The sequence below is a fragment of the Phalacrocorax aristotelis genome, chromosome 5, assembly GCF_949628215.1.
Source record: "Phalacrocorax aristotelis chromosome 5, bGulAri2.1, whole genome shotgun sequence".
Classification (NCBI taxonomy): Eukaryota; Metazoa; Chordata; class Aves; order Suliformes; family Phalacrocoracidae; genus Phalacrocorax; species Phalacrocorax aristotelis.
In genome coordinates, this window is record NC_134280.1 from 59696616 (window position 1) to 59718536 (window position 21921).

Below are 21921 nucleotides of genomic sequence, written 5' to 3' on the forward strand. Positions count from 1 at the left end.
CATACACCTCCCTGCCCCACCCCTGCCCTGGCCCCAGAACCGCAGTAGTTGCAGTAGGCCTGTAAGAATCAGAGGAGACTTGGTTTGATCCGTGCTACTTTTCCCCCCCCCTTATGGGTGCGTCTCCAGGCACTGCAGTCTCAGTATCTTTGCTGAAAAGAAGCTTAGTTTATCTCACGCTACTCTGTACAAACTGTTTATTCTGTCTGAACATCTGGTTTCGCCCTCATTCACCTGGAATGCCTGTGAAATATAAGTCCAGTTGGTCAGCGGTGGAACTTGGGACCGCTGAAAGTGGCTCTGCATGCTGTGTACTGGGCCCTCGCCGATGGCGACGCTGTGCATGCGCCAGGGTGCAGGAGTGGCGGCTCACTGCTGTAGCAACTGCCCGTGTTCTCTACGGGGTGACATTAAGGCTACTTTATCTTGTCTAGCTGTGGTACCCTGACACTCGGATTACTGATGTTCTTTTGCGGTTCTAATTTAAATGGGAGTTTTCACTCAAACAGGCCTGAGGGACCTCTGAAGTGGGCCAAAGTGCAGGTGTTAAGCCTAGCCCTATTGGCCGTTACTGTTTTCTAGTTGTTGGCTCAGTATTTTCTTCTCTGAGACAGCGATGTATGGTAACTATAAATAGCAGAAGGTTGCACATGTATCATTAACGTGCCACATGACTTATTAAACAGTCACGAGAAACAATACTGCTAGTTGGTCCTGAATGTGACGCCAGGCTGTGAAGGACAGTTTGGCACATAACCAGCTCCAAAAGAGGTTATGACTGTTAGGGTAACAAACAACAGAATAAAAAGAACAAAGAGAGTAATAAAAGAAAGGGCATTTACATACAAATAAAAGCAGCTAGACATAGAGGCCAGTAATCCTAGTGTTCTGGTTTATCTCATCAGCCTGTTTCGTCCTCTCCTCATCCCAGCCTTAGCTGAGATGAAGTGATACGGCATTGCATTTACACCTCCTTAAAGGCAGGGAGACAGGCAGAGTAAATTAATATTTTTTGCTGCTGCTCTTGGATGGAACCATTTTTATCCAAGCCTGTGGTAGCCAGGGAACAGTGCAGTTAAAAAAAAAAAAAAAAGTAAGTTGTAAGAACCTCAAATAATTGGAATGGCAGCACAGTCATTGAAACGGAGCCCGACCCGTTGAGAAATGTCAGGGTAATTTTTTTTTAATTTTTATTTCAGTAGCTGCTGCTTTTCTCATGTAGCTTTGTCCCTTCTTTTTAATTAATACTCTTCACTGCCTTACTTGAGCCCTGGGGTTCTCTGTGGTTTTTATTTAGTACAACTGGTGAGGAAAAGTATGTGGATGCATATTATACACCTCCACACCTCCCACCCCCATATCTGCATGCCAGTAGCTACAGTGATCTTGACAGGTCTCCCTAGAGGGAGAAAGAAGAATCCTCCTTCACTGTAGCTACTAGTGTGCAGGTAGGACTCCTTACCACTGGTCTAGAGAATACTGATTCTCAGCAGCTACTTGCCAAGATCAGGCTTGGGCTAATGAAAACAATGAAACCACCACTTAACTTCCAAACTGATTTCCATGGAGACAGCTAGACAGTAATAGTGTTTGGACTTTTTTATTCAATAAAAGTTTGAGTTATAAATATTCTCCATTTGTTTCCTATTTACAGTTGTAAAATATTTTAGGATAGCCTACCCATCACCTGTCATTCAGTGTCTCTATAAATGCCATGAAAACGTCATTGTGAAATAAAAACGTCTTATTTTCAGCCCACAAACCCGATTTCCACACACTCACAAAATAAAATCAAAGAGACAAAAAAGAGGAGAGGAGGAACCAGGGGGGTGGGGGGATGAGAGGAATACAGTACAGCAGGCAACAACGCAATATTTGCTACACAGTAGCAAAAGAAATGGGTAAAAAATTTAGTCTGCTATGATGACAAGCTTTTCAGGACATTTGTTATAGACCAGCGTTGTCCAGTGCATTTCTGAAGGACGAGTTGAAATCCAAATTCATTTTCATTGTTTTCCTGCAATTCCAGGCAGCGCTTGGATTTTCGGTTCTGGATTGGTCCGCCCTTTGAAGATGGGGAAAAAAAAAGAAGTGTTTAAATTAAACACTGTGAACTTATTGCATTGCTACAGTGTGATAAACAGATTAGTAGGTGGACGTTGGTATGTTCTCTGAAGTCCACTGCTACTGTGAAAAATGTGTGTAACGGAAACAAGATAAGCACTAAGTTGGATTTGGAGTGAAGGTTCCCTTTGTCACAGGCTGGTTTAATGTGTGGTGCAGTTTAGAATAGCCAGAATTGCCTGGTTACCACTTTGGCAAATGGGGTTTCTGGAATCGAGCTGTGTTTCTGGTCGTGCTTTTCAAGCATGAGCCAAAAGCTTTCCTGTTTGCTTCAGCGACCTAGTTTAGTGGCTCTGCTGCACCTCTGAAACATCAAAATAAGGCAAAACAGGACCCGTGCCTTGGCCAGAGGTGTCCTGTATGTAGAACAAAATTTAAAAAAATGTATTCTTTGAATTCTGAAGTGAACTGTCTTGTATTATGTTATGTTGCTAATCCTCAGTATCAACTCTCTGTTCATGTTTCAGCTTAATACTGCCACAATAAAGCCCTGTCTTCACTGCTGAGTTGCAGCAAATCTTAAATCGCTGGGGCTATCACACAGTTCACTATAGATCTAAAGTGCAGCTAAATCATCAGGTAGGTGACTTTAAATTACATTTTCCCCCTTAATTCTGGTTTCAGTTCATTCTTTCACCCTCTCTGCTGATAAAGATAGTAGATAACTTGTACATATTAGCATCTAGGAAGCATCTTCCAAGCTGTAGAGTAATTTGCAAATAAGTGCGAAAGTCTGCTCTTCTCTAGATTATCTTGGACTTGTGTAGTAGAGGATTACTGGATTAATCTGCAAATCAAAGAATGGAGTGTAAATGAGTACAGATTAATTAGTACAGCTGAAGTACGGAAGGAGCAGCCACACTTCAATTAGTTATTTGTACAATGGGGAAAAAATAGTTGCTATAAAAAAAAACCAAACAAGCAAACAATAAAACCCCCCCAAGAACCCACTGCCATACAAAAAACCCCCACCTCATCAGTTTTGTTCAAGTCTGTGTTATACCTTGCATTAGAAAGTCATAGCTGTGATAGATTTCTGTTATAATCACAAAGATATTGGCATAAATCTCATAGAACTGCTGAGCTTGCTTTTTTCAGAGGAGGGTGTTCCTCAGGTGAGGGTAGCCCGGGCCATTCAGTACAGGTTCTGATTCATTCAGACAGATGACTGTGGGGTCTCCTCGCCTCCTAGTAACGCTTAGTAAGTAATTCCTCTGAGAAGTGACTTCTAAAAACCTTTTGGGAAATGCCTGAAGAAATGCAGAATTAAGTTTGAAAGCTCTAAGTTTTAAATATGGCTTTGGGTACAAGGGAGACCATTTCTAGAATAATCCACAAAATTCAGGACCTGAGGCTCCCATAAATGCTCCTTGGTAGGCCTATGTGCAGTCTGGATACAATTTTCACTGATTATTTTACTAGGCAGACAGGCATACAGTAGGCATTTTAATACACCTCCATTATGAAATGCTGAGTGAATGTATTTTCCCACTGCTGTATAACTGTCATTGACATTCATATTAATAATGGTAGTTAAATTTGGGTGTCTGGTGGGAGCATAAACTCTAAGCTAGCTATAAGCAATAAAACTGCTTGACATACAAGAAATTTGAAGAAACTAGGATGGGAAATCAGTCAAAGCTTTATTACATGCTATTTGTTCCCTTATCCTAAACCCAGCACCTCCCCAAGTTACTCTGGCCCTCTAAAGCTCACTGTGGTGAGATTAGATTTTTTTTTTTCTTTTTTTTTTTTTCAAATGAATTCAATGAGCTTTGAATTAGGTCCTTCAGGTATAAAGCTCTAAGGTATCAGATATTTCCTCATTGCCAAAAGAAACAATTGTGTCATCTTGTTTTGCTTTGTTTTCTTTTAGCAAAACATCAGTTTTAATTAAGACTACAAACTATTTGATTATAGTTTTTTCTTCCTGCATAGATTGTGTTGCACGGCACCCAGGGTCAGCTCCCTGTGTTTGAACTGGGAATTACAGTTTAGCACAAGCATTTCTGCCTAAATCCAAAACTGAGATCAACTTGCAGCTGATAGTGGAGATGCTTCTGTTGCTGTCATTTAAGTTAACTAGTTCTGTAACTTTCATTTATCAGTTAGTCTTTGTCTCAGTTTTGGTGTCTAAGACATCCTCAGCTCAGATCTTGCACTACAGAAGCAGGAGAAAGAAGTTGTCCCACTTTGTCATGTCAGAAAACTAACTAGTTATGGGAAACTGGTTCAGCTCCATTACTTGCCAGATTCTTGGACCTGGGATATGACTTTGGGTGTGGTACTTTTAGACCACTCCTGTCACTTCTAACTTTTTAGTGTAAGTGAAGGAACAGACTTAATTCTCTCCCTTTTATGTAAAGGATGACAGTTAAAATGTGCTGCTTCCCTGGCACAACTCTTCTTGCCCAAACTCTGAAATGAACACTCTGGTGTTTGTCTTGAAAACAGCTTTTATGCTTATGAAGATGAATGAGCTGGGATGCTCAAGTCTAGCTGGCTTCAGCAGCTGGGCTGGGGCAAACACCTGGATTGTTGGCTGCATTTCGTGAATCCCATTCTTTGGTGCCTAACTTTTCTCCCCAAGGACTGTGCACGGGGCCTAGTCACCTAACTTAGAGCTCCGTTAGGTAGAGGAAGCCACAGGACTAAGGCTTAAATACTGACACGCTGAGCTGGAATTTCTGCCTAACTCCCATTTGTTTCAGTGGCCAAGGGTTTATTTCACTTGAACAGGCCCAAATGCCTTCTATTCCCATTGCCAGTTTCGGGGTGGAGAAATGAGGATGTTCACAGTGGAGACAATGTTTTTTTCTCTATTCTAAATCATGTAGAGCACATATAGGTGTAGGTGTTACAGTAAATGTATTCAAGTGAAATACTTTAATACATGCAGGTACATAAGCGTAATGTAAACTACTCCTAAGGAAAAACAAAGCAAGCAACCAATCAAAAAAAAAAAAACCAAGCCCACACAAGAAGCCCACCTCCCTCCTCTTCTTTTCCTGTTGTGCCCTCATGTGAAATCTGGCTTCTATTTAACAGAAACAAGTGACTGAGAGATGATAAAAAGCCGAGGAAGCTCTTTTTGATGTGCTGCAAAGCACTCTGCAGTGGCTACTGAAAATCACCCTGCTGAGTACATTGGAGCTGCTGTAGGGAACATAAAAGAGACACCAAAGTTAAGCAGTAGCTAATATGTGTGAATTGAGTGTTGTAGAGAGCAGGGATGCTTTTAGCAGGATGATCCCCCCCCTCCCCCCCAAAAAAAGAGAAACAAAGGCTCAAGTCCTGTTAGAACAACTCGGCTCCTAAGAGATGTGAGGTCTGTGCAGAACCATGGCTTAATCCCTCAGAGAGGATGCAGTCTGCACAGCTTTAGTTCCTTTCAGTAAGCATATAAAAGAAGTGCTCTGAAGTACAGGGAGAAGGGTTTGTATAGTGCTTGCTTAAAATTTCCTGTTGTTAGCCTACTAGATTGTGTTCATTTCTTCGCTCCTTCATATGATGCAGGCCTGCGACACGGGTACTGGTCTGTTATCTCTAGGGCGATGACAGGGCACCTGCTTTATGTTGCAAGGCCTGAACTAGCGAGCTGTTTCATCATTAAAGCACAAGAACGGAATAAATCCACTGAATGTAGCAAGCGAACAGGACTGATGCTAATGCTACATTTTGCTACTCTGACTGGCTTAGCCTCCAAATTACAGTATTCCTGAATGGTTTCTACAGTCTGTTACCATCACTAGCATTCGGAACCCTAAAGCCAAATGCAGACAAAGGTGTCCATTTTAGCTGATTTTTTTTTTTTTTATAATGGTGTAGTAAAACTTCTATAAAATTCTGACAGTCATGTTTACGACTTGCTTAGCAAAATGGTTTATTGTACTATTACACTTCAGGCTAAGTGGAAGGCAAGTTGCCTAGCTGGTTCCCTTCCCCATCCTTGGTAAGACCTCTACTTTCCAATTTAAAGGCAAAAAGTTGATAGGTAGGGTAGTAGGCCTAGGGTAACCTCTTTAATCAATATATATAAAATAGAATTCTATAGGTTGAAAGAAGTTAAAGAGAAATTCTGCCCAGTTGAACAGAATTAGGATTAAGATCATTGATGAGGGGCAGCTCAATGGCAGAAGAAGTCTCAAGGGGCTAAACAAATACCGAGGTCAACTATTTTAGAAAAATACACTGCATGTGACAGCACTAACAAGTTTGAAAACTTGATGGATTTTGCAATGCTAATTGAAGCAATTCCTGTGAGAAGCTCTCAACTCCTACTGGTAGCCTTAGACACATTAGTCTCAGCCTTAAACCTGATTGAGTGAGTGCTTCATGAGATAGCACTTGCATTAAAAGTACGCTTAAGTCACTCATCCTTTTCCGACCAGTAGGTATTGGAATGTGACATGATTTTCTGTTCTTTGTTACTCTGAAGTCAGATTGCTAATATTGTGTTTTGATGATATATGAACAAAAAGGCACTTGGCAGGAAAAGAACAGAGATGCTACTTCACATAGTTCAGGTACTTTAAAGGAAGGATTTGAATGTGGATATATGGCATCATTAAAGCTGAATAAATAATTCACAACATCTAATTGACTTGGTCAATTTAGTCATTGTTCGTACTTGGCACATCTGCTAGATGTGATCCCATGACATCCCAGTCATTTAGGTAGGTGTGATGGGTTCTGTGAGCCGCAAGTTCTTGTACTAAGCTCCCAAATTTCCCAGAAAAAGCAATGTAGAAAGGGAAAAGGGGGAAGGGAGGTTGTTGCTTTAGACTGACCCAGGGCTTCATAAGGTAGTAAAAGCTCTTGGGCATGAAACTGAAGATAGGGTTTCATCACTTGTGAAAATGAGGGATATTAAATGAATGCTGGAGGTTGTCAGTATTACTGAAAAATCAGACTGATAACTATTTTAACAAGTTAGTATAAAGTGTACACTTTTATTACAGAGTTTAAACCTACTCTTTGCTTATCACATTAAAGCTCATGTTATTCTACCTAAAAGAGAGAGAAAAAAAGTGCTCTTTCCAGCTTGCCTAACCATAGCTATTTCAGAAAAAGGTCTTAGAAGGTTAATAAGAGTATCCAATCTTGTATCACATGCTACATAGATCATTGCGTTCACTAGTCTATCATTTTCTATTTGTACCTCAATCAGCGACCTCAAATATTTACATGTTCACTCTACCTTTGAGGCAGAAACTCTTATCTTCACTATTGCTTTGATACATTTGAATCAAGGAATTATACTGAGGTGTATATGCAACATGGATAAAATATACACTCCAAACAGAATGCACGATCTTCTCATTCATTTCCCCAGAATACTGGGGTAAATGTTCAGTGACTGTTAGTATACCAAATTTAGTCCTAAAAAAATTACTCGATTTTTACAAGTCGTTTTGTATTCTGTGTGGTCACTTCTGTATGGACGTTGCTACAGTGAGAAAGTCGTCATAGGAAAAAGTGAACAGTAATTCTTGGGGTTTTGTTGTTTTTGGTTCCCTCGCCCTCGCTTCTCCTCCTGCACTCAGGTTCTGTTGTCAACTAGCTATCTGAGCACTGGTCTTAGATCCACTCACTGGTACCCAATGAGTAACTTCTATGAAACATCCTCTGATAATGGAATTAGACACATCATTCAACAGGTACAATGATTTGATGCCTACATCACCCTTTGTCTCATTCCACTACGAAGACTTCTGAGTGAGTGCTCAGATTTATATAATCACAAATGCTAAATTTTTATATTGCTGCAACAAATTTTTAATACTGCAGCTCTGACAAATCAAATGATGCAGCCTTATCTGTATGTCCAAATGAGGTTTTAGTAACTGGTGGGCTGTGCAATCGTTTTCTGTTTTAATTTAGATTGACTACGTGAATGTAGAGCAGTCTAGGTTCCAAGCACAGCCCTTTAAAGGTGTAGTAGCTGAATCTTCAGGATGTGTAAATACACAATACTGTTAATTATAGTATTTAAATAAAAGCAATTAAACCTGGAAAAGGGAAATGCACTTTCATACAGAGAATGTAGCTGGAATAGAAAACAAATTACAGAAAAACAGCATAAAAATCAGAAACTGAATGTATGAATTGATACCTATCAGTAATATTTTCCACTATATATATATAAAATTTTATCATAGATTTGTAACAGATTACAAAGGCCCATTGTTAATAGCACAATTAAGAAAATAATACTTTGCAAAGAAAAAAATTCAAGCCTTTACTGAAATACAAAGAAGCTCTTAAATATGATAGCTGAAAGCGCATTTTACTGCAGCAAATGGTGCTAAAACTAAGGAAATTGAAGCAGGCTTTGGAGTAGAATACATTGGCCAGACTAGAAACATCATTAGGGATTTTCAGAAATTAAACACTTATCATCATTGTATCAGCAGTGGCCAGGAAATCTTTCTGATATATTATTAGAAGCACATCTACAGAAACAAATATTCTAGGTACTCAATATGATTTTTTAAAATTCGTTATTGAATACTGTTTCTGGGAGCAGGGTGGGGGGGCAGGACTGGGAAGTAGTTTAAAAAAGGGAATCTTTCATCTGTGCATAGCCCTGATAATTATAACTAAATGCAGAATTTATAGCTGAACATGTTGTTTGGTTTTGTTTTGGCAACAAAACCAGATGATGATGTATTATGTTGATCATCTTATAGCCTGCATTACCTAACAAATCCTTTGTAGAAAAGGAAAAACTAGCTTTATGCTCTGCAGTTGATAATGATGCGTGTGGCTTTTCTGACTAGAGCTGCTGTCCTGAGTAACAAGTTAACAAGACAACTTGCTTAGAAATAAATTGAATGCCTTTTTGAGAACTGATAGTCATAAAAGGGTAAGCTCTAGAAATGCATGTTGGTGAGACGATTCACAGGTTGACGCTTTCTGAATTTTTTTCCCCACTATTAAAGTGAATGCTGTTTGTGTCTCTCCTGTCCTCCTTTTGCCATACACTGCCTGCTTGGTGGCATTCAGAAAACTGTAAATGCAGAACCCCCTATCCTGAGGAATCACTGGCTACTTAGTGCTTTAACTCGATACTCTAAAGTTCTGAATTAGAACTTGAGATGTGTTGGTACGCTATATAAGTTAACAACAACTGCTATATTTTATACCTCCTTTAACTAGCAGGAGTGTTGGATACAGGTAAATCCTATGTTTCTAAACGTCTTTAGTGAGACATGGCCTATACAAAAGAATCCAAAGTTAATGTTCTGCACCAATGTTTTCTGCAGGGTGATTTTGCTCTAACTAAATAGACAATTTTTTCTTATACAATCCTCCTTTTCATTCATTGTGCCATACAGTAGCTGCCTGTGTAGAGAAAAAATATTATGATATAGATATGAAAAAAGATGGGAGTGCTGGATACATCGGCTTTATTTGCATGTTTTACAACTACGTTTTTGTGAAAAGCTTAGAACAGTTACCTTTTTCTCTTTCATTCTGAAATTACATACAAATAACTTCTGCAAACAACTCAGGCTTGATTTACCTGACTTGATCTAGGCTTGCTTCAAGATGTCTAAAGTAGAAGATGGAGAAAGGCAACGAAGATGCTTTAAAGTGTGATGGAATATTCAGATGATGGGGAATTACAAAATATACTAAGATGAAATAAAAAAAGGACTTTGCTTGGGATGTAAATGAAAATTAGTGGGATCTGACCTCAGTGATCAAAACTATGCATACCTGTGAATACCAGTGTGAAACTGGTAAATGAACTTTCTCAGGAAGAAAGGATTGTTAAGAGTTAGAAATTTGCCACAACTACTGTGATTTACGTGGGGATAGGAAACCTGTTGAATTCATTGTCACAGGCATCAATGTTCAGTGACCGATTAGATGTGTTTAGTGGGCTGGGTTAATTTTAAGAGTCTGATAAAACAACTTTTTATAGGCGTGCCAAGACGGTCATTCAGACAAATCAGATCTCTGTCTTCATGAAGACAGCATGTTTGGGGTCAAGGAGGGAATCCTCCTCCTGACGTTACAGTGAACTGCTGGCTCAGAACAGAGCTCATTTCTGTGAAACAGCAAGCGTTGACCATTGCCTGAGGCAGTCTTCTAGATGAGGTAGTTAATCTAGTTAATTTTCTGATCTGTGATGTGGCAAATTGCGTACTTCTAGGTTTTGCCTTTTTGCTTGGTTTTGAAGCAATCATCGCTTCTGTGTATGGTGCCCTCTAAGGCTCAGTCTGCATTGCTTGTCTGTGCAAAACTGTTTTTAACAGTCCTCCCTCTCCACCTTTTGGTGTGCACAAGATGTAATATTCATTTGCTAATGAAAAGCCATTCACAGCATGCACCTGAAGATCAGGCCTAAGACCACCTTACTGCCTTTTCTTTCTCTTTTCTCCTTACGGATGAAAATATTGTTCTAATGTAGCATACCTAGAAAACTAATGTAAAGAAGAAAAGTTTACATTATTAGTTACCAGCCTTAGCATAGGGGATACCTAGTTATTCATCTTCAGCCAGACAAATAAGAAACTCCTTTCAGCACAATTAGAAAAGCCAAGATTTTTGTTTTCCCTAGACATTTTAACAGATTCCCAGAGATCTATAGGTTTTAGATGAGAGAAAATACACATTTTGATTTTTTTTTTGAGACATTAACTTTTACTAAAATGTGACTCCTTTTGGACGACAAAAATACTGAACGACAATTTTATTTCTTTTGTACGTGTGGTGTATTCAGTTAGTCTAGGTTTTCCAATCTGAGTGCTCAATATGAAGGCTTCCTAACGCATTTTAACCCAGAAACTGAACTGCTTGTGTTGTCATTATATGCTTATGATTCAGCTGATCTCTAGAGACCAAGAAATAAATTTAGTGCCAACTGAATTAAGAAATGAATTTGCGCTAGTATTTCAATTGATCTGCATATTCGAACATGGGGATTTCTGCTGGGCTCTTTGGGACTTCGGTCACAGTACCTAGTTATTGAAAACGTCTTTTCCCCTAGTAACCACACCAATCTGTTAGCTGATTATAACTGATATTGGGAAAGGAATGTCCTTGCAGCTGCAGCACAAACCTTGCACAGTTTACTCAGACAAAAATGGAAATAATCTATTTTTTGTCTGTTTTACTGGGTATCGTCACTGTCAGGTTCAAGGTACCAGACTTGATCTCACTTAAATAACAAACCCTCTTTTCTTGTCATATATATTATTATTGAATCCTGATCTAATTGCCTTCCAAGTGAAATTTTTCTCAAGTATTTGCATCTTGCACTGTCGGGTGTTACTTGGTAGCCAAATCTTGCCTGCATACATATTGTTCTTGTCTCTACTGGAATTAAAGATACAAATTGTACTGACTTGAGCAGGACAGTTTTGTTTTTTGCCTGGGAAGTTAGAAATAATAAAAGATGTGTGCTAAAGGTAAAAATACTTCCATCCATCTCACAGCTGAGGAACGCAGAACCCAAGAAGCAATTGGTCCAGTACTGCAAAGGAAGGACCACAACCAGAGCTCAGATCTCCTGAAACCCAGCCACTTCATTTGGTAAGTGTTGGTTGTCAGTCAAGTTGTAGAAAACATTCTGGATTTGGCCGTTCTTTTGCATGTCTGTCATTATAATGCCATGCAGTACCTTGTCAGCAACAGCTGTCATCTGCAATTTTTGGATGGAGCTTATCTGGACATCTGAAATTAAAAAAAATCAGGTGGAACTAGAACAAATAATTTCTTTGTAAATAAATGTGGTTTTTAAAATTATATGTTAAAATATGCAAATAGGGTATCTGTTTTGAAGGGAAAACACTGTATGTGTTAACTTCCTTCTAAATTAATTCAGCACAAGTGTCTTTGGAGCTTAAATGTAGTCCTCAGGAGAGTAAATACTGCATAATGTGATATGCTGAAAAAGACTTGAAATGCACCCACTAAAAGCTCATTTTACTGCTGTATTCACACACAGACTTTCTAGCTGGCAAGTTCTACACCTGATTTGCAAAGATTAAAACTTGCTACTAGAAAATTACTCTAAATAGAAGACTAAACTTATACAAGGAAATTTTGGTTACCACTAACTACAGCAATAACTGCAAGCAAATTTAACACCAGTTGCTAAAACACAATATTGTATAGTGTATTTGTATTTAATATTTTCCTGCATGTTTTGCATATACATTTTTGTATTTAAGTTGAAGTCAAGTATTCAAAATGGAGACTGAATGCTTTCAGATTTTTGTACTTTTAAACAATTCCATTCTGCATAAATGGAACTAAACAGTTTGTAGGCTTACAGTAAGACATAAGTTCAAGGAGTATAAAAAACAAATAATACATCTGTTTTTAAAAAGTATTTAATATGACAAGACTATTGGCTAAGCTGCACACGAATTAGGGACAAATTTACTAGATGAAATAAAAAACCAAGCCAAACCCAAACAAACAGAAAAACCAAAACCAAAACAACCCCAAACATTAACTATCACCTTCTCATGTCTAAGCAAACGATGGTTCAGGTTCCTTGACCTTCAGCTATAAACCTTGTGCAGTTATCCAGTTAGTTAAAATATTAAGTACAGGCAAGCTAGGGTAATATTTGAACAAAGATAGGCAATGTGTAGCTAAGTATAGAAAAAAGTGCTGCTGATGTACTGGACCCATACACCAACACTGCACTGGGGCCCCTGGGGCTTGTGGAAGTCCCCTTTTGTGGTTGAGGTGTTTAAAAATCAGATGGCCTCACTAAAAATACGGGGCTTGACCTAGTCTACTGGCTCAATTGAATAATTAGGTTCTGTTTTTCTTTATATTCGCCTGCAGGATCAAAATCTGTATTTCTTTTAACAGGATCACAATCACTTTCCATTCTGAGCTGCCAGGCAGGTAGCGCTGCATAATTGTATAGCTGTATAGCAGTACAGCATGTCTTAGGCTGCAAATACATATTGAGTCTATTTGCATCGCTTGGGGTTAGAAGTACAGCATAAATTCAAATTCTTGACAAACTTGTGCTGCTGTTTTTTCTATCCCATGGCTCTCATAATGGAAGAATCTGAAGAAGTTCATGGGGACAATTGTTCCCTTAGACACACAGCTTTTACTGAAATCTGGTACACCGATGTTCTTGGCTAATGCATGGGTTGAAAACTGGGAGTGGACATTAGAAGGAAACTGTCTGCTGTTTAGTGGTGTTAGCCTCCAATTCTGCACTGTGTATGCTCAGCAAGGGGGCAGAAGAAATTGGTACGGAGATTCTCTGGTTGCTTCACAGGCCTCCAATGTAATCCTGCCATGTACTCTGCACCCTGCATTCCCTTACTTGTTTGGCTTGTGGTTGTGGGTAATGGTTCTAGCTAGCAGTAATATTGTACATCCTTTAATTTCATAAGATAAAGGCAGGTAAGAATAATTCAGAATTACTCTCTGGCAAAGGCCAAAATCTGTAGGAGGTACAAGATGTAAATGCTTTCAGTAATTTTAAGATCTATTCTTTCTTTAGATTAAATAGATATTCTATGTAGCTATATATCTATTATCTAATACTTATTTAAATGAGATCTGAATCATCATGTTTAACAACTAAGTAATTAATTTGCTTTCATCTGTCTTCCCTTTTCCTTCCAAAGCAATTCCTACTATGGCATTTGGGAAGTTATACAGATGGTAACTACAGTTGTCAGCAACAAATTTTATTTACAGCTTCTCAGGATCGCATAAACCACGCTCTGAACACTTCTGAACTGGAAGATTTCCTGTGGAAATCTCCAGCGCTGACTAGAATCACAATTCTCCAAAACATGTAAGTGCAATGTTAGTATCACAGGTGCATGTGACTGCTAGTGCATCTGGCTACGTGAAAGGGCTGAGCACAGGGTCTGCACAGCCCTTCCCTCCCATGAGGTCTGCGATGCGTGTGCATCCCTAGAGGTGCATAGTCTTCTTACCTTTCTATGGCAACCACACTGGAAGTTGGATTACTTAACAGAGCTTGCTGTACTGAAAAGAATTCAACATGGAACAGCCTTAAAAAGTTTAATCTCTTTGGGTTTTTTAGCTCTGCCTTGTGTCCTTTCTAATACCTCTTATTTACAGAGATCCCTCATCTGTCACATTTCTCACAACAGCAAATAGTTACAGTGTAGCTAGTCTGGTTAGAAGCTTAAGAAACAGTCACACCCCTATTCAACTAAATATAAATGTGAAGACACTTCAAGATAAAGAGTAATTACAAAAACACTTCTTCCTTTGCCTTTGTTATGCTGCTAGAGGAGTCCTAACATGCCGTAAGTGTACTTTCTAGATGACCTGCTGTCACCTAGGTGATGTACGTAGAGACGAATTTCACTCTTAGGGCAGGTGCTGTGTCACAACTGCCTCTCTATCAGCAATAAGCCTGAGAAATCAGACTGGAGTCTGAGAAACACCTTAAAAAAAAGGAAGTCTGACTGCAGCATTTAGAGGATACTATTTCTTAGTACGCAGAACAAACTTGATAGCATAAGCAGTTTCTACTGAAAGATGGCCCAAGGAGTTATTTGCCCGGGTGCACTGGCCTCCATCTCCTACACATGGGAGCCCCTTCGCTGTCACACAGCAGACCCTGTAACGCAATCGCTACAGCAGTCCCAAGGACAGCAGCTTTACTGAGCACAGGGACAGCGACTGTCGCTCACGTGTGCTGCTGACCTGACCCTCCCCGTGAGCACTCGGCTACGCTGGGAGCAGACTGCTCCTGCCGGCACGCTGCATGTGCACCTGCTCCTTGCCCTAAAGCGCTCACAGAGTATGAGCAGGATCAATTTTTTAGTACCAAAGACAGGGAACGCAGCAGCAACTGAAGTCAGGAAAGCAAAAACTAATAACTTGTGATGCCAGAGCAGCATTCTTGATACCATGTTTAAATTAATATTTTAGTAAAATTCTGACCAGTTTACTACCCTGTAGTTCTTGTAATTCTATCCTCTCTGCCTCGTGAAATTTCTGGTGATTACTTACTATTTTGCTACAAGGTCTACTTCTGTTCTGATTAAACTAAAAAGTGGTGATACAGACTGAACTAGGTGAAATGTCAAACACCTAGCAGACTTTTCAGTATAAAAGTATTCCCAAAATAAGCATTTCCCTGAGAGAAGACTTGACAAACCACCTGAACAATAAAATTCTTGAACACTACCCCATTGATGGGTGTCTTTTCAGGGCTAATTTACATAATTTGAAATAATTACAGTTATAAGCACTTGAAGAAGCCTTGGAAGGAAGAATATCACTGAAGCCTACATTTTTTTTTTGGGTCTCATTGCATTTGGCAGCTGTACAAAACTGTGGAGCATGGAAATTTGCTCAGATGGATCCTGATTATACAAACACATAATACAAGCTTTGAATGCCCAATGCGAGTTTGTCCTGTACAGAAAGATACCAGGCAGTCTCCCAAGGCCTCTGTCCGCACAGCCAGCGTGATCTAGCATGAAAACAGTTTGAGGTACTGGTGGTGGTTCCCTCCATATGAATGCCTATTAAACCACTATTTTGTCCACAAGGTAGCAGTGGACGTCTGAGTGTCTGGCTCCAGCTGCCTACAACCGAAGGTAGCCACATAATTTGAAATTTTAAAACCCCAGTAAAAGATACATTTAAAAAAAACAACTCAAGTTTGATATATACACGTGTGTATATGTAATATATATATAATCTGTATACCTACACACGCTCTTCTAATCAAAGGTGGAAATGAAGAACTAAATTCTGTAATAGATCTACAGAAGCAAGGCCACTAGCCTATTTCCTACTTTTGTCATAAGGATTTCTCTCATCATTACATTTCAGAAAGGCAAGGGAGGAGGAAAACGTTACCAGAGGAATCCTTTTTCCAAAAAGCTGTACAGTTTTCTGCCACCCAGACTGAAGTCCATGTCCCGCCACAGACAGTGCCTCTCAGAAAATAGTGTGTTTTGCAGAAAAATGACAAAGTTTCCTCATTCAAATTTTAAGAAACAGGTCTGGAATGCAGGGCAAATACTGATTTTTGTGCTGGTCAGAGGAATCTAGTTCAATTGGTTTATCCTGCTTTGGTTGGTAAGTCTTGTTCCTATTCCTTTTCTGAGACAATTCTCTACTTACACTGCTATATTTTTAATTATCTGTATCATCAGATATTCTTGTTGCATGGCTAGAGATGCAAAGCATCCTTGCAGCCAAAGGAAGGTGCTATAAAAAGCTATGGCCAGCATCTGCGTTTTAATTAATATTTTACAAACTTCAAGACTACATAAGCATCAATACTTAGAGTCCTGCTTATTTTCAGTAATATGTATAATATGGAAAATAAATACCAGAGCTTTAAAAACATAATAAAAAAAAGACTCTTCTCAGCTAGACAGCTTCCAGTGTATTCACAGAAACACATCCTTTCACCAGACTAAATGGGAGCATTTCAAGGGGTTCACCAGTGGATCTTGGCAAGCCTTGGTTACTCTCATTACCTTTCTTGTAGCTCACAGAACGTACAAGGGGCTGTGTACCATGCTGTATGTTGAGAAACACTGGTATTTTAATTGCATTGGGTATTAGCAAAATCCTTTTTGAACAGCAAGCTTTTACTTATTTCATTTGTCTCTTAATTTATCATAAAGAAACAACTAATTAGCTTTCACTTCTCCTGGACAGAAGTTTCTTTGTAAAAGCCTGATTTACTTAAGTACAGTCCATAGAATCTAGTTTAACAGCACTGCACGTTCACTGGGAATTGTATTTAGAACATGGAATGGAAATACAGACAGAAGACAAACCTAAAGTAGTTAAATAACATTTGTGAAGCTTTTCATAGTTAAATTATCAATGCATTCTACTGCTGCCCCCCCAGATCCGATCTAACATAATTATACAAAATAGCAGCAGTATTCTGGAGTAGAAACCTTTAATTGTCACCAAGAGTTGGGTTATCTAGAGAAATCACTGACTAGGTAGACAGTACTAAATAAAATGTTACTAAAATACTATTTATTTAAAATACATTAATTATACTTTTTTAAAATGGTATCAAAAATCAAGTGCAGAGATGGCTACAGCAAGGCCTCCCGTCATGACAAGACACTTGTTACAATTTGAGAGAAGACATAATTAAAGCTCTGCCTTTGAGGAGACTGAAAGTGAAAGCTGGGATGTCTTTCCAGGTTAGGGATTTAAGGTCTGCTGCTTGAGAGCTACCCTTTAAAGACAAAGATTTGGATTACTTTCAAATATAAATGCAAATTATGCTAATAGTATGTTTTACTTATTACTGTCCAAATGCTCTCTGCACTAAGGTAGATGCTAAACTGTATTACTAATGTCCTAAAATATACTAATCATGGCTGTTGAAGTCAAAGGAAAAAAAACCTAATCAGCTGGCAGAAAAGATACTTGCAAACCCACATGGAAGATACAGAGAAATTAAATGCAGGAATAAATTACCTTAACAATGAGCCTCAGCCCATGGGGTGAGACTAGATTTGCAGCCGCAAAACTACAGAGGAGCAACTGTGACCAGTCAAACTCGCACTAGCTATTACATTTTTCAGTGAAGCTAAATCAGGTGCTCATTTTAGAAAGTACTGTAATCTCATTTTATTTATCCTAAGCAACTGACATGTCAGTACCTGATATGGTAAACTTCCAATGACTTAATTCCTCCCTTAGGAAAATCCTACCTTCCTTTGAAAGACCAAATTTGACTATCCTTGGCTTCAAACTATTGGAACCTGTTTGTCTTCAGGATAACCTATGTACCTCTGTGGAAACACTGATATGCTTTGAGTCACCTTGCCACACCCTCTTAGCTAAACTTAACAGTGATTTCCATAAGCATTATATCACAGAGCATGTTTTCTAGCCCCAGAACTTTTGTGGGGCTTTATAGTTGTCCCTTGTATTTCTGAATCAGTTAAGAAGTGCAGACACCAGGCCTGGACTCAGTGTCCTAGCAGCATTCTCATCACTGTGAAATCACTTCTTAGCCTTTACTGGCACTTCTTTTTATCTCTCCTGCTCTCTCTCACACACAAAAGCATTAGCGTTTTAAAGTAAGGAACTGCAAAAGTAGTTCACGATGAGGGTGTTATCATCAGTGACCCACTACCTCTTTTTCTGAGTTGCTACCTCCAAAAAAACCCAAACAACAAAAAAGTTCTCTGTTTCTTGTTCCTAAATGGGTTACTTTGCATTTGACTCTACCAAAATATTTTTTGATTGAAATAATTCTGTAGCAGTCACTCTGCCTTAGAAACAAACAATTTATTGTGAATGCAGAAAATATAATACAAGTTTTATAACCTCCTGAAGTAGCTGACATTGGGACCAAATGTAACCATAGCTTCCTGGCTCTGTGCAAAGAAAGCAAGGATAAATCTGCTTCTGTTCTGTTAGTAAACAGATTACTCACACTTTGGATACCGAAACAGAACTTTTTGAACTTTCTGAAATGTCTGCTGAGTAAGAATTACCTGAGTAAACTGCCAGTAAAGCTTCATTCTCTTGGCTTTGGCATAATTGCATTCAATGAGCCTGGGCCTGCTGTTCACATCCACCAGGCATCTGTTGTCATCGTCGTCGATAGTGGGACTCAGAACACCCACATGGAGCTGCTGATTGCTTGTGTAATAAACATTCTGCAACAGGAAGCACAAACAAGATTTGTGGCTTCTAGACAGAAGCAGCACTTTTACCAAAAAGCTAATGGCAAAGATAAATATGCTGAATCGCAGTAGGCTGACCCCTTAGTGGCTTTCAAATTACTTCCTTTCATGCAGGAGGCAACACAACAATTTAAAAGTTGTTCTAAATTAACAATTAATTGTTACCAACAAGTCAATGTTGGTTAATTACTTAATAGGAAATATGCAAACTAAATTGATTGTTGGCTCATCGTGTGCCTTTTTACTTCTGTTTCCTATGGTCATGCACTGTGGTTCTTCAAAGAGCAAGAGGTACACCCTCTAGCAGGACGTCGGGCTACTTTGAGTATTGCCATCAACTCTGATTAGACAATTTCATCTAAGGATAATACTGAACTTGAGAGGTAAGAAAGTGAGCAGCAGCACAGCAGTGCAGCAGGAAGGATCCCAATCTTTTATATGACAGAAAGAAATATAAATGACGGTTTTCTACAAACAAATGCTAAAAAACTAATTTGAGGTAGCTAACCAGAATCCGGTATGTACAATAAAAAGTTATTGCAGTTGGTAACAGACAGATACATGGCAGGAGAGAGACCAGAATGGCCATGTTTCAGGCTATTTGTTCTCATTTTATTTTGTATATGTCAATACACACAGACACAAGAGACTAGAAAAAGGGCCCAGACACTGGCTGCTTTGGATTGGTAGCAAAGGAGTATTCTCTTAGGCCTCGGTGATTATACTTATGACCAAAGGCATGAGACTATTATATTACACAAATTCTTTCTACTCTGTTTGATTACAGATATGTGGGAGGATTCTCTAGAAGAAAGAAAAAGAAGGGGAAGGAAGGTGAGCTTGCCAGAGTCGATAATGTGTCCTCTTGAAGATAACGGGTTACATATAAGCCCAGAAAAGAAACGCAGGACTATGCTAGGATTGTCTGTTTGCTAATCACAAATAGAATTTATTTTGCTAAAATCAGACCCTTTTCTTGAGAGGACCATGAGGAAGATGAAATGGCAACATCATGCTTTAGCAGTCTTACCCAATAAGGGTAGGTGTAAGGCTTTGACAACCCCAGTGGTATCAGAACCACACCAGAAAAGAGCTGGACAGAAGCACCAAATTAATGTTTCCGTCCTCTTACTGTATCCATGCCATGTGTCTGTAACAAAAGGGGAACTGGAAATTATGCTGTGTGTATTTGGGAATCTTTTCTGCTCCTGGAGGTTGATGGTACTATCTCTTGGTATCTGGTCATTGCAGCTCGTTTTGTATGTGCATATTCTTATTTGTGAAAACTCTGATAAAATATTACTTGCAAATAGGGGAGAAAGCAGATAAACAGAATAAACCAGGACTGGGGAGAGATTTTGGAGCTTAATGGAAAAAAACAACTTTGAATGATGAAATCAGTCAATGCAGAGATTAAACACAGATCAAAACAAATGGTGGTGTTTCTGCGCAAGACCACATCCTGTTTACCCTCCTGTAACACTTCTGGAGCAGATCTGCAGCAAATATAAACTGACGTAGATGCATAAAAGTTAATGAAGTTGCCATTAATGGTTTGTGCTAATAATAAGTTTGAACCCCTTCATCAAGTTTCATTCCTTTCATTCCACAGAAATGATAGCAGAAATCGGAGCTGGCTGAACCAAGGTGAGTCTAGGTTTTAAGAGTCTGAATAGAGGAAAGTTGAATAGTTCAGTCATGCCTTGCAGAAGACAAGGGTAAATAAAAGGACCTAGCAGAGCACATTTCCAAAACGGTTGGTTATTACTGATTGAAGTAAATTGTAAGAACTGCAGAAGGACTAACAAGACCACATCCCAACAGACTCCATCCGTAAGTTAGATAATAAACATTTTTGCAAACAAAACCGATGCTTTAGGAGACTTAGAATGCCCTTTCTAGACAGACCAACAGCAACTATTTTGCATATGTTTAAGATGTATCCAGATGCTTTTTTTGGAGAGAGATTGAGGTAGTGATACAGCAAGGCAGTAGGATCAAGATGGTCTTTAAAGGGGATTGTTAGGACACATTAACTCTACAGATGAACATTTTGTTGCAGCTTGTTTGCCTCTCACCTAAATTTACTACTAGAAAAATGAGAAAGAAACTGTCAGTTATTTGCATTTTTTACTAAAAGGGAGTTGTTAATTAAATTTTTTCAGCACATTGTCACCACAGAAAACATGGTAGAAGAAAATAAATTGGTTTTGCTTTTTTTTCTTTTCTTTTCTTGAAGATACACATCACTCACTGAAAACAAATGAGCAGGCTTGCCTGTAGATCTGAGAAGTCCACACTATAGCTCAAGGTTGCTCCTGCAAAAAAAGTGGTATACCTGCAAACCCTCAGGACTGAGCTGTTTTTATTAGTTCAGTCTCCTCAGCCTTTCCCAGTGTGGCCTGAAGGTAATCATTTCATCTTCCTGGGTAAAGCAAGCCCAATTCACAGTGCAACTCCACCAGCTTTTTTTGATGTCAAATCGGCAATGGTTCAGTCTGAGCATCTTTCTGGGCAGAAGCAGAATGATGGCTCTGGCTGGGGGAATTACCCAATTCTGTTTGTTGGCAAAACTGTGCAGAAATAGAACAATCAAATGCAATTATGCTTAATAGAGATAATTAGCAGGTTGTTGCTTATCTTTAGAGAGCTCACCCTACCTGCTAATATCACTTTATTTTTCATTGGGACCAGTTTAGTAAAGGACGTGTGAAATCCTGTATTCTCACCTAGTATTGGGAAAGGCACCTTGCAGCTCTTAAGTGGCATGTAAAAATAAGTCAAACTGAAGCAGACTGTGGTCTGTGGTAGGGTGGCAATTAGTCCTTTTAACTAGGTTCTTTCAGGATGCTGCTTTGCTTATCCAGTAATACAGATATTATTTAATTATTCCATATATTAATTATTATAAATATTTTAGTATCTTATCCAATAATACCTTATCTTATTTCAGAATTGAAAACATTGCATAACCTGGTAGTTTGACTACTATATTCTTCTACTGGAGGGATCACATCAAAAACACATACCCTCTACAAATTCTACTTGAGCAGCATGCTAGCAAACAGTGAGGTATCGGTTTGTGTTGCACTTGGCCAGAGAAGTTTTCTTAAAACCTATGGACAGTCCC

The 21921-nt window shown here is 38.9% G+C and overlaps 1 protein-coding gene and 1 long non-coding RNA gene across 10 annotated transcripts in view; one reads left to right on the forward strand and one right to left on the reverse strand.

The window, feature by feature from the left end:
- Positions 1-1584: 1584 nt before the first annotated feature.
- Positions 1585-21921, reverse strand: part of GALNT18 (polypeptide N-acetylgalactosaminyltransferase 18) — a 342335-nt gene continuing 321998 nt past the window's right edge. For 5 of the 9 annotated variants that reach the window (XM_075094835.1, XM_075094833.1, XM_075094836.1 and 2 more), the window contains exons 11-12: positions 18600-18764; positions 1585-2065 (exon numbers count right to left, since the gene is read on the reverse strand). In XM_075094835.1, the coding sequence (XP_074950936.1) occupies positions 1919-2065; positions 18600-18764 (312 nt within the window). In that variant the 3' untranslated portion in view covers positions 1585-1918. The remainder of the gene's footprint in view (positions 2066-18599; positions 18765-21921) is intronic. The other 4 variants (XM_075094838.1, XM_075094837.1, XM_075094841.1 and 1 more) reach the window with 1 other exon arrangement.
- Positions 11599-21199, forward strand: LOC142057908 (uncharacterized). Its single transcript, XR_012660802.1, has 4 exons — positions 11599-11670; positions 19579-19625; positions 20404-20438; positions 21031-21199. It is a non-coding gene; the product is annotated as an uncharacterized LOC142057908 (long non-coding RNA).